The following is a 17,724-nucleotide window of genomic DNA, read 5'->3' on the forward strand; positions in this document are numbered from 1 at the left end:
GATCTGATGCACATTAGTACCAGTATGCTGTGAGAAGCACTCGGTACAAACAGATTTTACAACGCCTTTGAAAGCAGCCTGGGGAAGGTGGCAGGGGGAGATGGTGAAACAGTGCTTTGGGAATCCTGCGTTTGACTGATCTTAAATAACTTGGTCAGATCCATTTGCATGCTGAATACATGCGTTTCCAATTACACAGCACCTTTCTTTCCATAATTTCAAGGTAAATCAGGGTTCTTTCTCGCTCTTGAATCTGCTATTGGAATTTGATTGATGATCCTATCAATTCCAGCACTCATGGACAGCAGGAGGCAAGCATTTTTAAAGAGAAGTGGATCAATTGGCACACTACAAGCTCCAGGGTTGTCAGAGCAATGTTTTTCTTTTCCAAAGCATTGAGCCGAACAATACTCAGGGTTCTAAGCAAAGTAATGTCAAACCGAACTACATCTTCTCTCTGAGTTAGCAGTATCTAGGGGGGAACTACCTACCAGAAATCTGGTCAAGGATATAGGTACTGAATGACAGAGGATTAACTGGAGCATTAGACACAACTCTGATCAGAGAGGGAATAAGGATCCAGTCTATTGAGTAGGAGAGGATATTTCTACACCCATTTATTACCATTTATGTATTTATTTGACATGATGTCAAAACCACATCCAATCCACAGCTCTAGATGTATTTGATCACTGCAACTTCATGGACATCCAAAAGCCATGAGCTGATGCTGGTTACAGAATATACCCACAGATATTCTCTAGACGCTTTTGCAGAGTGTCTCATATGAAAGGAAGCAGGATAGGGGCTGGATTGCTGAGAAACTAATTCCACAGAGCAAGAAGGCAGCCTGTACCTGATTCAGTCACCTTCCGTAAGCAGCTCAGTGCGCCATTGAGTCTGGAACACTCCTCATCTCTGGCACCACATCTCTTCATTGTTTCTTTCACTTTTGACTCATTCATTTCTAGTAAGGCATCTAAGGTTAGCTCCTCTGGTATTCGCTGCAGAAAAAAGATGATGATACATATTTTCTTTAATGTACATATATAAATAAGACTGTCAGTTTTTATTCTGATTTACTTTAAATAGTGCTACTGTCTCACTGCCTGGTCTGACTCATAATTTACTCATCGGGGCAGTACATCTCTCAAGGATCGCTGGGTCAGTAACGACCATGCAGCAGATCTCAGCAGCTGCTCTCTCTCCTCCCTACACCCTGAGAAAGCAGGCATATGCTCGAGTGTGCTCCCTATCACTAGGATGTTATGGTCGTTCTCTAGTATTTAAGTTAGGATTAGAGGTGACTGAAATGTTCTTCCCCCTTTGTGGAAAGTTTTCACTCAGCATTTTTAAAAAGCTACTAATGAAAGCTTAACTTCTTCATTAAAAATAGCAGTCGGAAACAAAACAGGCCTGAAACCTGGGGGGGGGGGGGGGAAGAGAGAGAGAGATAAAGATGTCTGGCTTTTCAGTAGGGAAGTGAAAAGTAAAAACAGTGAAGAAAATTATTTCTTTTGTTAAACAAATGTTTTGACAAAGAGATAGCAACCTCCTCCTCAAGCAATTTTTCCTTCACTACAGAACCAGCCTTAGCAGTATCTTGCTTGGAAAGATATTTGTGCAGAACTCCTTGTATATCTTAACACACCAAAGCCCCTGAAGTGATAAGGTTTAGATCAGGCAGACACAAAAGATGCAAGAGACTGGAAAGCATGAAATGATCCGTTATTTCCTGACACAGAATTGAGCTGTGTTGCCTCTCTCCTCCCCCCTTCAAATGTTTCCAGTATAAGTCTGCAGCATTGTGGTTAATAAACAAAACCAGGATATTTAGCCAGATACCCAGGAATTTCCCTGAAAGTTCTGCCTAAACAAACCTTGCTGCTGCCTACTCTTACAATGAGATCACAAATTTCACAATATTTGCTCTTTTTTCTAAACTTTCAACTCCTGGAATCAAGCTCTATAAAAGGGTTTCAACTTTTATTTGAATGGAAAAACTCAAAAGTGTGTCTCGCTGTTTGAAGAAACAAAAAGCTTGAAATCCTCTATATTTTTAAGCTCCACTTCCGACTACAAATCAAATTTGAATGTTGCTGAATGTCGTTTAACAATCACATCTTTCTTAATCCAGACTCACGCCTCTGAGATCTGACGCATGAGTTTTAACTGTGACGGTGCAAGAAACAGCCTCAACCTTTGGAGCTTTGTAGGTGGTAACACAAGGAGTAATCACACAGCTTCCATTTTTAGTAACTATTGCATGCAGCAAAGAAAAAGAATAAATGAAGAAAGGGCAGAAGTCTAGGAAATGCATCCTGCATCTTCTGTCACTTGCCCTGAACCGGATGAAATGTAAAACACAGCTGACTCAAGGAAAGGCCAAGAATTTCAATGAGCAGCAAACACAAAGCAGGTCCATAGAACAGCAAGAGTTCAATTAAGTTTCTGTAAACGTTCCTGTTCTTCTATAATTACTATTAGCAGAAAAACAGTAGCACAGACGTCCCACCTGATGCTGGGTATCATCATTCTTTTTCTGCACACCTGCACCCTCAAGATGCAGCAGTATGAGTGCCCCAAAAAGCTTGATCCTAACTGACTTTCACTTCGATAAAATGCAGGAAGCATAAAGACACCATGAAAACTGCAGTGCAAAATCTGCTCTCCTGAAATTCCTAACCTGATGTTCCACTCCAAAGGACAAAAAACCTCAGGGGATCAGATAATCTGAGTTGAAAATGGAATAGATTTCCACACCTCAAATATTCCAGCATGAAGTCAGGACACATTTGCTCACACAGAGCCCCAGCCAAACTTGGCTGATAACAACAGAATTAAACCAAGACTTTCTTACAGTTTGTTATTTCCCCAGCACCCCCTGAATTCCTCTACACTGCACGCAGACAGGCCATTCACAGAAGCATCTTTGTTCAGTGGTATCACTAGGGCAGTTTCAGCCTCACAGTGACACAAGCAGCTCTAAAAGTGACAGCAACTCGGGGCAAACAGCCATGGAGTGAGTTTTAGTATAATAGGGAGGAAAGTTTTCTACACCACCACGTATGCACTGTGCTCTGGAGCAGAGCCTTCCCATCAAGTATAAGGGAAAGCCAGTGTCTCTTATGAAAATACCTATCCCATTTCATGCTTTTACGTGGTATTAGAGTAAGTGGGATTACTGTAATGTCATTCTTGAGTTATCTTGAAACATTTCCTCACCTCCACCACTCCCCACTAAGAAAACAACACAGTTTACATCGCCACTGTTTTAAGCAGCAGTGTAATTCCAGATCCCAGTAGAAGCTACTAAGTCACATTACCCAGTATCACCTCATTTCCCTGTCCTTTGCACGACACAAGTGGAGCCAGTAACTTATTAGAGCTATTAGTAAGTCAATCAGTAAAGTGAAGGATGCTAAGATTTGCTCAGGAAAGCAAATCCTTCCCCCGCCCCAGCCAATTCCACAGCCCAGGCTTTAAGCAGACAGCACAAGCAGCTGAAACACAGGGCCAGCTGGGATGGTACCAGTTCCAGCAGCGCTGGGGACTTGCTTTCCGTGGCAGATCCAGAGCAGACAAGCCCCACAGACCTGCAGCGCTAACACTCACAGCAGTGACCGGCACAGGTGGGTATTGAGACTTGGCAGCAAACAACACCCAGGCTGGCAGAAACACAAGTGAGCCACAAGGCTTCATAAAAACAAGCGTGGCATCAGGTACTGACAAAGGTTCTCCCTGCCCAGTTTAGAGATCACAGGAAAGTCAGTAAAGCAAATCCCAATAAAATAATTTTTAAACCCCCAAAACACAGAGGCTAAGAGAAAAGGAGGAAATCAGTCTGGTCTGCAAGCCCGTGCCCGCTCAAGGAGCCCAGATGCGGCTGCTTCTCTTCTGTCTGTTCTCCTTGCACAAGGAGAGAAAAGTACAGCAGTTACCCAGGCAGATGACACCATACCTTTGTGAAAAGCCCTGTACCTGTACAGTTAGTCCTTAGTGGTGTAAGAAATGGGCTTTGGGGCCTTTGCACTGAAAAAAAAGCAGTATATACACTGAGTGTGTGCTTCAATTTGTATCAATAAGGCAGAATAAACTATTTTAACTTACCCTAAATTAGCTCTCCTAGTTGTGCTAGCATAGACAAGGCTAAGTGGGGAATTCCCATTTCCTGCTCTAAGAGGTATGCAGAATGGCATCCAGGCTCAGCTGCTGGTGGTAGCAGCACACACATTCACTGCTCCTGAGGCACAACTCACAAGCACAGACTTGTTGAGCTTACAACCATCGCAGATGCCCAAGGGTGGCAGGGATTGGCTGCTGCACTATTACAGAGTAGGCCTGGGTGCTGCACAGCGGTGTTCAGAGACTCACAAGTCCTTCTCTCATTCCCAAAGGGGAGCGCAACTGTTTACTGGCACAGAGAACATCGCTGCCATCTTGTCCTATGGCAGTTGGATGGTTAAACTCCAGGACTACCTCCAAGTTTGATGGTGTTCAGTGCTTTTCTCTTTTAAAGATCAAAACCCTGCAACCAGGAATGCCCAGCTTTCACTTTTCATTTTCAAGCCTTCCTGGTGGCAGGCAAAAAACTTGAGAATTTTTAAAAAACTGCAAAACCTCCCCAACTTTTTAGAAGTGTTTGGTCATTTTTTCCTTCGTCTCATTCATTTGCAGGACACAATCACTGTGAGGGCTTCACCACCTGCTCATGGGCTTCACTTCCTTAAGCAGGTCTGTGCTCTACAACCCAATGTGTGGCCAGCCATGAAAAGCTACATTGCTTCACATAAGACACAACTAAGCAGCAAAGGGCAGCCCTAGCTCTTCGCTGTGAACTTCACTCTGCGTCCCTAGCATGATCTCACACAGACACGCAACCTGACAGAGGGTCTAGCCTGCTGCTTGCTTGCCCCCTTCCCAGGCCTGCCTCTAAAGTCCAATCTACTCTTTTGCTCCATAATTTAATTTTAGAAAGAACAGCAAGTTGTAGGAAAGTATAAGTACAGAAAAGGAGATTATATTTAAACAATCCCAGTGACCTTGTGCTGGGAGAGTTCAGACTTTCTGAACCTGCTGCCAGCCCCCATGACATGCGACAAAAGAAATAAGCCTTAAAAGGGGGGGGGAGGGAGAGAGGGAGGGGGGGAAGGAGGGGAAGGAGGGGAAGTAAGAGGCTTTCTTTAAACAGCCACTCATGTGCTGCACGTATGTGGTGGCTTAATATAAAACTGGTCAACCTGACCCCTGTAAGACTGGCCTGATATGATTTAGCTCTATGTTAGCGTCCCAGCCAACGTGATAATGATGAGGGTCACTAGTTCAAGATGGCTCTTAAAACAGGTTTGGTTGTTGCTAATGCTCTGGCTCAGCTGCTGAGCTGGGGGACAAATGTCCCCTGTGAAGCACCCTAACAGTGACCAGCTCGGATAAGCACATGGTGGGCTCCAAGCCCCTCAGTGCAAGTGCAATTCTAAGCCCTTGCACTGGGCTACTCCCAATCTTCAGCACTGAGGGTGAGAAAGGTGGGTCCAAACAGCCCTCTCTCTACCTGCTTCTTCACAGGCACTGTGGCTTTAAAAATTGCAGCTGAAAGACTCCACTGGGGCCAATTTCAGTAAGCTCTCCCTGGGCACACTGTGCCGTAGCTACAGAATGACAGAGGAAGCTGCAAGATATTCAGATACTACTCTAATAATAAGGTCAGATTTAAAATAAAAAGAAGGAATGAGCAGGAGACGGAACCTGCTTTCAATCAGTCAGCACCTCAAAACTGCCAGCAAAATCTAAAGACTTACTCTCCACACGTTGTTCAACAGATGTGATGCTAAAAAGCCCAAACCAGGAAATTATTTTTCTCTATAGCAGGTTAAGAGGACTTTTCTACAAAGCCCTCCTGTTTATCAGACATATAGACTGTGCATTTCCTGGTATGCAGGTTAAAAAGAGAAAAAAGTAAACCACAGTGTCTCCAAGAAGCCATCCAAAGGTTAGTCTCAATTAGTCAGGGTGAGGAGTTCACAATAGTGTAAGGTCTTTAATCTTGTCTAGTGTCCAACTTAAATCCCTGAAACATGGCAAAAATGCTGGTATCTAACACAGTGGATGGGTTATTTTTGGTAAAGATTCCTCCCTGCAGATAAGCCTATGGAGCTAATGCTGCTGCAAGCACTCTGCAGAATCAACATGACCTGCTTCTCGACCTAGCAGGCATGGCTCTTCCTATAAAGACGGACAGTTGTCAAGGACCAAAATGCCTCCTCTTAAGTCAATACATTCCCTCACCAATCATCCTCCCATAAAGCAGCAGATGCTAGAAGAGAAAGCCCATTACATAAGGTGCTTAAATTCCCACTGATAGCTCTAAGCAAAGCATGGAAGGATGCTCCTAAGAACATATTGTGCCTGCTAGCTGTTATTTTGCTCTGGTTTTCTGGCACCCAGTGAAGGAGGTACTGAAAATTTATTGTATCACTACATTTCAGGATGTTCTATAAGCATTCTGGAAAGCCTCTCACATGAAACTTCTAGCTTATGTTAAGCTGTGAGTATACACAGACTAATGGCTTCACAATCCATCTCCATCTGCACTGTTTCACCTAACCTAAGAGGGAGGGTGGAGAGGGGCTGACAGACTCAGGGCAATCCTACGCAGTTTCTCTTTGTGGACAGGATAGCTGCTGCCGCTTAGTACTTTCAGTCGGGAAGACAGATGTAGCAGTTGCAGTGTTTCACTGCAGATCCTGAGAGGCACGTGAGCCTCGTGCTGACCTCCTGCCATGAGCCATTCAAAGCAAACACGGCTGCAAGGGACACCTGGCCCCTCAGCAGGGAAGGGAACTCTGGCAGTAGTAGAGAATATTTTCAAAGAGCTTTTTACTTTGGGGAAGGGCCTATCAGCTGGAAGGCGGGGATGGAGTTTTAAGTCCAGGAAGCGTGCAAGACAGAGTTAATTTGCATGCTTACAATTAGCACATTCAGGATCTCTGCTACCTAGCAGTCCAGCCTGAGCTTCTGCTGCCAGACCTATGGAAACGCCCAGCCAAAGGCCCAAGTCCTGTCTGCTCACATAGATATGCTTACAGAAAAAGATGAGAGGATACAGCTGTGGAAACCTGATAGGCTTAGCCAGATCTGCCTCTTCTATTCCCCCAACCAAAGTAAGGATGCACACACATAAACCCCTCACCAATCCCCAGCAGCCGACTGGTGTGATCTGCCACAGGCTTGATCACAGTCCAGGCAAGTCTGACCATCTGCCATGGTTTCACAGGACCAGCCCTGTGCCACTGCACCATCCTCTACAGATTTTCACAGGGGCAGCAGTAGACTCCTAACAGACAATTCCTAACAGACAATTCGCAGCACAAGCCTTTCCTTGCTCTGCTCCCTGGTGTGCCAAGCACTGCCCCTGTCTTGCTCAGGAACTACTCTCAGCTTACAAGAAAGTAGGTCTTTGGCATAAATGCTAAACAGAGAACAAGACGAGTGAAAACAAGCAAACAGGAGGTATTACAAAAAATATATATACACGTAAGGAGGAGTCAAAATACATTTCCCCAATGGAACAGCTGTAAACCAGACCCAACCACAGTACTGTTTCATCTGCTCCCACACAGTCTACGTGGTGGCAAAGTCCTGCTCATGAGCAGCAATCACTAGGGCAGGATTTGCCCGGTGTGTGACAGTTATCTACTCTAAAAACAGCTTTCCAGACTTGATTGACTGGAACCTCTGCTGCATGGTGAGCAGGGCTGGTTCAGACACATTTCAGAAGATGATAAGGAGATGACTATGTTCTTAAGTTACTTTTTAAGACTGTGACAAGTTACACATGGGAACAAATGTAATAGTTACATTTCTGGGAAGAACAATGGTAAAGGCAGAGAGGAATTTTTCTGTGCTTAAAAAAAACAAGCCAATAGAGATTTTTTTAATCTCTTTTTTTTTTTTTGATAGACATGTCCCAAGCCCAGAACCCAGGAAATAGCAAGAGACATTTTGCCTGAGAATGGGGACAGTGCCCTGTTCATTTTGCCATTCCCTGGCACTCCACCCTCAACTCCGATCAGTATGCTTTCCTAGGTCCATTTTCAGAGTAACTTTTACCTGGGGGAATCCACTATGTAGCTTAAACATATATTCTGTCTGTATGGTTCCTTGTCCTGCCTTTCCTAGTCCTGGGTTCAAGTATCTCTTTTCGTAGTTCAATCCAACCTATTTAACCATTTATGCATCATTTACGGTATGTACACACTGCCAATCAATCTCCAGGACTCACAGCCAAAACCAGGACTCCAGCACTTCCTAGAAAAATACTTGAAAAGAAAGTCACAGAACAATACTAGCCCAGCTTCAGAGCAGAGCCTGCACCACCTTAGGCACCATTCTCCATGATAAAAATCTGTCTGGCAACTGATGAGAGGAACAATAACAAAGAAACAGAAATAGCACAAGTTGGGGTAGGGGTTCAGAGTTTCCTTACCCCTCAGAATTATATATTCACAGAGAGCAAATAGGATCACAAACTTGAAGTGTTTATTCACCACCTACCTCCAAGTCTGCTAGGTCCACGCAGAGCAGCCCTTTCACTCTACGCAACATGACTGGCTGACTGTTATCCACATTCACAGGAGTTTTAGCTGTTGCCCAATGCCATAAACAGTGCATTGTTACTACTATAATCTCTTCCAGAACTAAAGGATTTTACAAGCAGTCATTACTCTTGTTTTAAATATAGATTTTCAAAGAAAGAAAGGAGCCCAAAACCAAGACAGCAATTATAACAGCAAGAGCTTTCAGGCTTCACAAGGTCTAGAGCAAGTCACTGAGCAAAAATAGTCTTCACTCTGGACTAGAGGAGTCAGCAGATATTCCAAATTAGAGCCGGTGCTCTATTTCTGACAGGAGAGCCTGGGAGCTTCTGTGCTTCCCTGCAAGGCAGCTTTATTTGGGAGAGGACTTGAGGGGAGAGAGAGGACCGGAAGAGAGAGAGAGAGAGAGAGAAAGAGCATTGTTTCTCTAACCACTAAACTAAAAACTGCTTGCAATTAGGCTGCTTTTCAAAGGTGTTATGTCACAGATTAGCACGATCTTTAAATTCTCCCTCCAGCAACACTAGAAATGCAAGGGGGAATCAGAACCATTTAAAAAAGCAAAAACCCCATCAACTTCGGCCTTTCTCCTGATTTTTCCAGGGTCCCGGGAGAGCCCTTCAGCTGCACCTCCTGCGCTGGACCTGCTGTGTCTGTTTAGGTCTGTTTAGGTGGCCAGAGAAGGGCTCTGTTGCAGCTCTTCCCCAAGAGTCTACAGGTACCCAGCAACTTCTCCAAACACCTTCAGAGCCTAAAAGTCTCAAGATAGAGGACTACATGCCTAACATGAATATACTGTTACAACATTTGCATTGTTTTCCTTCTCTCTATAGCACTTTTTGGAAGCATTTAAGAGGGAAACTCAGCATGACTGTTTGCCTGAGGACTGGAGCAAAGCCAGTGTCATGCCAATCTTCAAAAAGGAGGACCCAGGAAACTACACGGAAAGCGGATGGGACAAGCTTATCCTGGGTGTCATCTCTAAGCATGTGGAGTATCTCCCTCATAAAGAAAGGCTGAGAGATCTGGGTCTGTTCAGCCTGGAGCAGAGAAGAGCGAGAGGGGATTTCACCATTGCTGTTCAATATCTAAAGGGCAGGGTCAAGAGGATGGAGCAAGACCCTGGTCAGTGGTGCCCAGTGACAGGACAAGGGGCACCAAGCACAAACTGGAACACAGGAAGTTACACTTGGACATGAGGAAAAACTTCTTTCCAGTGAGGGTGATGGGAGCACTGGAGTAGGCTGCCCAGGGAGGGTGTGGAGTCTTCTTCTCGAGAGATATTCAAATCTGCCTGGGCAGCTCCTGTGCAAGGTGCTTGAGGTGACCCTGCTTTAGCAGTGGGGGTGGACTGGGTGAGCTCCAGAGGGCCCTTCCAACCCCGACCATTCTCTCTGAGTCTGTGGTTTCAGTTTTAGAGATCAGCTAACAGTATCATAGGGATCGGAAGTCATTCCCCAATGTATCCTGCACTACAGCCACAGAACTAGGTATGGGACTTAAGTGTCCCTATTTTCATTGTCTGGCCTACTCAGCTATCTCCTTAACAGCTCCTTCATGACCTCTCTCCCCAGTCATGTCACAGGCAGTGTGCATAAAGCTAAGGGAAAACATTATATATTTCTTAATAACTAACCTATTAAAGCTCTTTCCATTAGTGATTTCCATTTTGAAAGTACTCAGCTGAAATGCAGTCCACAGGCTGTGTGAAACCTAAGCAACAGCAGGAATGATCCCATGACACATTAAAGATAACTCATCACAAACATCTCCCCTGCACTGTCTGCTGGTGTCCAGGTCACAAACACCAACGGTGACTCCATTGCTATTTTCTAAGCAGTGAAATAAAAGATCAAAAAAAAACCTCACTGCCAGAACAGAGCGATTGGTTTATTAGCCCAACTATTTCTGTCTTCCCCTAGATGACAGCCTGTTCCAGCATGCCTACTCAAAAATCATTTTAATGACCTGATGGGTGTTGCTGTTCTTCTGTCCAGCTCATAAAGCTGATACAAACGCTGCTGAAGCTGCCTGCAGCTGCAGAGAATTGGATGCAGAACTTTTGAAACAAAACAACCATCCATTTGGAGTGACAGAAGAATTTAAATGCTTTGTACACCTCTTATATTTCTGTCCCAGAGAACAGGAAGAGCGTATTTCATCACCCTGGTCATCGCGTGGGAGAGGATAGCAAAAGAGCACAAATAAAAATACTAAACAGTTGGAATATGTTCTTTTGCTGCTTTAGACCAAACCCAAATTTGTTTGCCCTTTTCAATGACCATACAAATGGAACGGCAGCCTCAACACTTTTTTTCTCCCTGAATTAGCAGGATGGAGTAGATTTGAACTGTCTACCTCCCTCACTGTTCCTCCACCCCTCCTCTTCACCTCTTCCCTTCCCTCAGTTCTCCACGTATCACAAAGGATTTAAAAAAGAGCTACAAAGACATTCTTTTAGGCTCAGGCAATTCCAGTAACCTTAGAAACCAACAATAGTTGTAAGTCTGGCAGTTTGGCCACAGCAACAGGCTGCTTTTCTGTTCTCTCATTGTTACTGCTGTACCTTTATCTGCGCTACCCAAAATCTTGCTGGGCTGAAAGGCAAATCCAGGAGCACATTCAAAATAAATGGAACAACTCTGTCCTGAACTCATTTCACCAGTCTGCTTAGTTACATTATGACCAAGCTGGAATAATGTCCACGAAAATATGCTGAATTTTTCATTCAGGCAGATTCCTGCTGAAGTCAAAGAAAACTTTTGGTTGTGTAAGGATCAAAGGAAACTGAACGAGAACACTCTGATCTGGCCTGTAGAGCCAGAAATGGGAAAAAAAATGGGAAAAGCCTTTTCTGCTTTGTTTGGCCATTAGTGGACTGAGCTTTACTTATAGTGCTATTAACTTTACACTGAACTGTCTCTAGTACAGAACAGCGTGAGGAAGCCATTCACAGTCCAGACCCAAAGGAACAATTTGATGTTAGTGCCCTGCAGTCCTGGAGTTCCCAGTAACTACCTAAACTGGGATTTCAGGCTTCTCTTCCCAAAAAAAAAAAAAAAAAATAAACATCAATGGACATGGGAGCTGGGGGTCTTGGCTTATCTCAGCAGAAGTGTCAGATTATTCTGCGTAGGGAAAACACTTCCAGTGATTAGCATGTGAAGAATTAAAACTATACAGATCAGAAGGAGCCATGGTTTCTGAGCACCAACAGCTGATGCTGGTCACCACACAGACCAGCACAGACGAGTTCTTAATTCCATCCTTTCACACTGATGCAATGCTCTTTGGTATCAGTTTGAACCCAAGACTTTACTCATGGGAGCTGGTGTTTGAGTATAAAATGAAAAAAAATTCTCTTGTTTCTGAGCAAAGACTCACACGTAATCAAAATCCAGATCAAAATGCACCTGCCTATTACTGGGTTGCAGTCCACTTGATTTTGTGGTCAGAGCACTGTGAGAGGCTACGTAGTTTCAAAACCATCAGTCTGGGACAAACTTGTAACCGCAGCCCCGTTTTGCTAGTCTATCAGAGGAACACAGTACTATTGGCTATTTTTGGATCCTCACTAATTTATAATTGTGACATGTATGCTTTTTGAAATAAGAACACTCCAGGCTGTAACAACTCAACATTTGCGTCCATTTGTTGGATATGTCAGTGCACAAAGTTGTAACTCTTGGTCCTTTGTTTGCGTAGTACTGGAGACAGAATATAGCATGGTATAATATTATTATTATCTAAAAGTCAGTAAGTGATTAAGTGATGGCATCATCACCAAGCAGGCAGAAGGAGAGGAGGTTCTGGAACTGCAGAACCTTTGTCTCATACTGAGCAACAGGCACAAGGTGTTGCTTCAAATGCTTTATGAGAAGGAAAAGGACAAAGGAGTGTTTCAGCACTCCTGTTCGGTGATTGCTGCTTCTGGGAGAAAGGAAGCACTCTCACCCCAATGTGTACCCACACACTCCTGCCTTGCCTGAAAGTCAGTTCAGGAACCTAACTTAAGCCCAGCAGAAAGCTGGGAATGTCTTGGAAGGGCAGGAAGGTTCTGTGCTGAGGGTTGTCTTCCCCTTACCTGTACAACTTCTTTCCTCACGTTGACAATGTCTAACCAGTCATTGAATCTCGGGTAGCTGTTGAGCTCTGCTGTCCGGTCGTTGAGGGGCACGCTCAGCTTGCACTGCCGCTGTCTGTGGATGTAGTCAATCAGTTTCACCTGTGGGGATCCAGAAAGTAAAACAGTTTAGTTCCTTGGTCTATGTTGTCATCTTCCTGGGCAATGTTTGTACAGTACCCAGCCAAAGGGGATGCTGCTTTGTGCGTGGGGCTCTTTCATGATATCAAAATGACATACACCAACACCTCACGAAATTCATACTGGGAACCATTTCCCATACACTAAACATCTTAACTCTTCAAATTAAGCAGAAGACAGGACCTAGCAGGGGCCATCCCTGCAAGACTCCCCTCTAAACCTGTTCTGTGTGAAGGCGGGTGTAATCTCAAAATATGAATGGGTGTCCAAACCACTCAAAACAATTACATTCAGCTTAAAGGCACTGCACATGTACACGCAACCTCATTCTGTATGTGGGCACTGCTAGTTCAACCTCCATTGCTCCTGTATGTCTGGTATATTCTCATACATTTGGCCTTTGTTTGGGCTAGAAGATCAGTGAGGCAGGAACAGCCAAAGCACCCAACAACTCTGAGGGCATTTCTGTTACAAAATCAACATTAAAAACAATGATTTTAAGAGAACAAAATTCAGGCATTTGGACTAGAGGATCGTTGTATGTCTTCTACTTATTCCAAAGCTTTTTTTACCTGACCATCTCATGCCCAATGCCCTACACAGAAATCTGCACTTTGGGCACAGAAAAAAAAAAAAAAACCCAAACAACAAGGAGGGATATTATTTGTGCCTTATGTTTGCTTATCGAAAAGAAAATACTCTCAAAAGATTTCTCGCTATGTCACACGTTCCCATGAGGCAGAGTTAAGCTTCAAAACCTTCCTGACAAAACAATGCCTCAAAGCGAGTTAGCTGATCCGTGACTTATAAACAAAAACATGTACTCAGTCATCAAATTTTAGCATTTGGGACAAGACCAGACTACAAATGAAAGGGAAAAAACAAATGTATTCTTTGACCACTATAATATCTCTCCTCTTAGTGTTCTGCACAGAATATTTTTGGTCTATGTACCTGAATGATGCACAATCTCAAAGTTCTACACAGGAAAGATAATTAGAACATCTTCTTCCCAAGATAAAGGATACATCAGATATTACAGGGAAAACAGATATTGCATTTGATCTTAATTGAACAACCCCCATATAGAGCACAATGCTTTTAGCCTGTTCTTCGGTTTGGGAGAGCTACTTCTTCATAATAACCATTCTAGAACAAACACAAATTCTTCCTTGGCAGTATATGAGAGTCACTTGTTTGACTGAAAGGGGGAAATCTTCCTCCATCTCATCTTTTACATGACCCAGTCCTGTGAATATATAATCATAAGGCTGATCCGTGTGCTCTTACACACAACCCTGTTAAATAAGTAGGGCTCTGTAGGGTATAATAACAGAACACAAACAGAAACAGAGTTAACCACAAACAAGCAGTGGGTGGGAGGACTTGTACTTGCACAGGAGAACAACACTCTGCTTAACTTATTACACTGCTAGTAAGAGTCTTGAAAAATGGCTGCTGAGGCCATGCCTCCTGCTCCAGTCACAATTTCTTGGGACTCAAGCCGTTGTGGGCCTCGGTTCTGGCACATGGCCAAAGACCTGTAGTCAAGAACAAGAAAAGCCCCCAAGGCCATCCTTGGGATGGCAACAGATTGCGGCAACATTTGACTGAAGTGACCCCAGCTCAGTGCGGGAGCCTAGCACATCCGGCTCGATGTTTGTGGCTGCACCCTGAAAACGAAGCTATTTCCACCTAAATGCAAGAAGCACACAGATCAAGCCAAGGAAGCCAAGGAGCAGGAGCAGCCCCCAGCCAAAACACAACACTGGATGTTTCTTGGAGACTGCCTGCATTCCAGCAGTAGAACCACCAGTTCTGTATATAGAAGACAACGAGCAGCTGTTGAGAAGGCATCTCTAGCTTTTGCTTTCCTACAAAGCTAGCCGAGGGTTTTGTTTTATGAGCAACCTGACTCCTCACAACTATCAGGTATAACAAGGTTTGTCTCTGCCCACAACCTTCTGAATTCAGACAGCAGTGCCATGAAGTCTGAGACTTATCAAAAAGTGAGTTAATACAAACAAGTGTGATTCAGACTCTCCCTGCAATGAATACAGAAAAGCAAAGCGATGCAATAAAAGGATGCCATGCCCTAGAAGATTCGGCCATTGCTTTGCATTTACACTCTGATCACCCAGCTCAACCAGAGGAACCTTTTAACCATCACTTCCTAACACGGCTTAGGAACACAAGACCTAAAAGAAATTACCTTGGAAATCCCACCCAATTGTTCTCAGTCTCAGTACCTCTTTTTATAAAAGGGGATGATAGCACTTCCTTTTTCCACCCTTTTCTGCTTTCTCCAGTCAGACTCCACGCAGCAGAGCAGCACAGGGCAGGCCCCTGCAGGCAGCCATGGCGCTGCCAAAGCCAGCTGGGCCCCAAAGAGGCTAGCGATGGACATCACCGACCACTGCATTCCTGTGCCTGTATTCTGCACCAGAGACATCAGTTCACTCCCTCAGCATAGCACCTTATGCTAGTGTGACTGTGACTTCTAACCCTGCGGTATATGCTGCCTGTACCCATACTCTCAAACTTGCTGTCAGCTGTACTCCCTGACAGAGCTGCACCTTTACTTGTACCCATCTGTAAACGAACTAGGGCATGTGTACCCTGTTCCTTCAGAGTTAACTCAGTGTAGGCAAGAGGCACACATGATGTCACTGGCTAGCTTAGTCATGACCTTCCACTTTCTTGCTGTCATAGGTATTTTCCCATATAGCAGCCTAGGCAATGCACCTCTTCTTGTTCACAGTTAGGTCAGAAATGAGCTTGGAACGTGCTGCTCAGAGTATTTTTCTACTAAGTGCTTGGTTATTTTTCTCCTTCTCACGGTACTTCTCCCCGCCTCCAGGCTTGGCCTTGAATCACACACATCCTGATGCAGCACAGCCAGCTGGCCCACATCAGACACAGGGTGACTCTGCAGACCTACCTAGCCACTGCAAATAAGTCTGTGCACAGCAGGGATAACTCCTGTAAATTGAAGAAAATACTGGAAATACTGGCCTCCTATGGTCCAAAGGCATTGCTCTGCAGTTTTAACCCAACGCCATCACGGATCATCCTAGAAACACAGAATCCCAGGTTGGAAAGGGACCCCATTATCATCTGGTCCAATCCTTCTTGAACAAGCATGGTCTAGGCAAGAGTGCCCAGCACCCCATCCCAGCTGAATCTTGGTGTCCAATGTTGGGGAAAACACCACTCCCATTATTCCAATGGCCAATTGGTTCTCATTGTGAAAAATCTCGACTGTGACTTTTGCTTCTCTGTCCTAAAACTCCTTTTTGAAAAGGAAAGGCCCACAACTCTCCTCATTAGGGTTTAATTCCAGTCAAGGTACTTGATTCTGTTCTTACTGCCTCCAAATGTCTCATGTTTGCATCCTGACTTCCCTCAAAAAACATTAGGGAGGAAGACATTAGAATAAGAAAGAGGGATTTGGCTGTGGGTAAAGACAGTAACAGGAGAGTCAAAGCCCTGATGGAAGAAGTGAGGGCAGCACATTTGCCCTTCTCCTCAAGAACAGCGCTTCTTGGCAACCATGAGAGCTGGAAGTGAGGGTAACAAAGAATGCAGATTGGCAATGGAGGTCATAGAAAGAATGAAGAACTGGTATGAAAATACCCCCCCCCTCCCCAATAAGAGGCAGAAAGAAGAGGCTGCAGGAAGTTTGAGGACTATTCAATAGTCCCCAATATGCCAGAAGTCAGCTTACATAAACCAAAAATAGCTTCCCAGCTGTGCAATAATTTGCCAAGGAAAGGGGAAGAAAGACAGAAATCACCCAAGCCTTCTCTTTCCTGGAGGCCATTACAAGCAAGGTTCAATGACGGTATGCACTTTGATATACAAACTGCAACCACAAAATCCAGCCAAAGGCAAACAAGTCAGCTGCACACTTTGTAAGCCGAGGTATGTAGAATTCCCAGGGTACTGCAGTATGTTGCTGCTTCTGCCCCGGGGTCACCGCACCCCTTCCCCATTCCTGGGCAAACCTCAGGGTTGCCGAGCACCTCGGGAAAGAAGCAAGATTGTTTAATGATCTTGAAACTAGTACAGCCAGCTGTGACAGGCCGGTGTGTAAAAGTAGGAGCTCAGCTCCTCAGTCTGATTGTAATCTGTTATTTTAATGTAGGACTTCCCATCAGGCAAGATTTATAGTCCTAGAAGAAGGATGAGACATAGCAGCACAGTCTTTAAAGCTGGAGCTCCACACTTGGTTTTATCTAACACTAATTATATGCAGATGCCTTAAAAGTAGCACATGACTCAGTATAAAGCAGGGAACTGCAAGCGCTGACAGTGGCAAGAAAAGGTGCGGGAATCTGTTCCAAAAAGCACAGTGGAAGGTCAGATGGACTTACAATATATTTATAAACTAAAAATCACAAACTAAGTAAAAGAAATCATACAAAAATGTATATCCCCACACTACTTTTTTACAATTTGCAATATCATGAGAACAGCATGTTGCTTTGAGGAAGGATATTCCTGAGGTACAGCCACTATTCTTGCATTCCCCACAAAGTTCTCTTCACAGATTTTAATGTAACACCAAAAGCATCGCATTTAATAAGTAAGAGAATGGACCTCGGCTCCAGGGAGCTGGACTCCTCTCCTAGCTCTGCCACTGAACTGCTTGCTGTCTGACCATCAGCAAATTCAATTATCTGTCTCCTCTTCCATCCTGTGTGGGGCTCTGCCCGCTTGTACTGCATCAACTCCCTGAAGCAGATGCTGTCTTCAGCTATTTTCTGCTTAAAAAAATGATTCAAATATTTCTACTTGACAAATCTCATCCATAGCATAAACTCGTAAAAGGATACTGCTGGGAGGTACTCTGTGCAGCACAGA

At 44.4% G+C, this 17,724-nt stretch overlaps 1 protein-coding gene across 1 annotated transcript in view; it reads right to left on the reverse strand.

Moving 5' to 3' along the window:
* The window catches only part of KSR1 (kinase suppressor of ras 1), a 72,753-nt gene that overhangs the window by 23,184 nt on the left and 31,845 nt on the right, over window positions 1-17,724 (reverse strand). The window contains exons 2-3 of the mRNA XM_009567430.2: window positions 12,679-12,819; window positions 857-1,004 (exon numbers count right to left, since the gene is read on the reverse strand). Of these exons, the coding sequence (XP_009565725.2) occupies window positions 857-1,004; window positions 12,679-12,819 (289 nt within the window). The remainder of the gene's footprint in view (window positions 1-856; window positions 1,005-12,678; window positions 12,820-17,724) is intronic.

This window comes from Cuculus canorus, chromosome 20 (genome assembly GCF_017976375.1).
Source record: "Cuculus canorus isolate bCucCan1 chromosome 20, bCucCan1.pri, whole genome shotgun sequence".
NCBI lineage: Eukaryota > Metazoa > Chordata > Aves > Cuculiformes > Cuculidae > Cuculus > Cuculus canorus.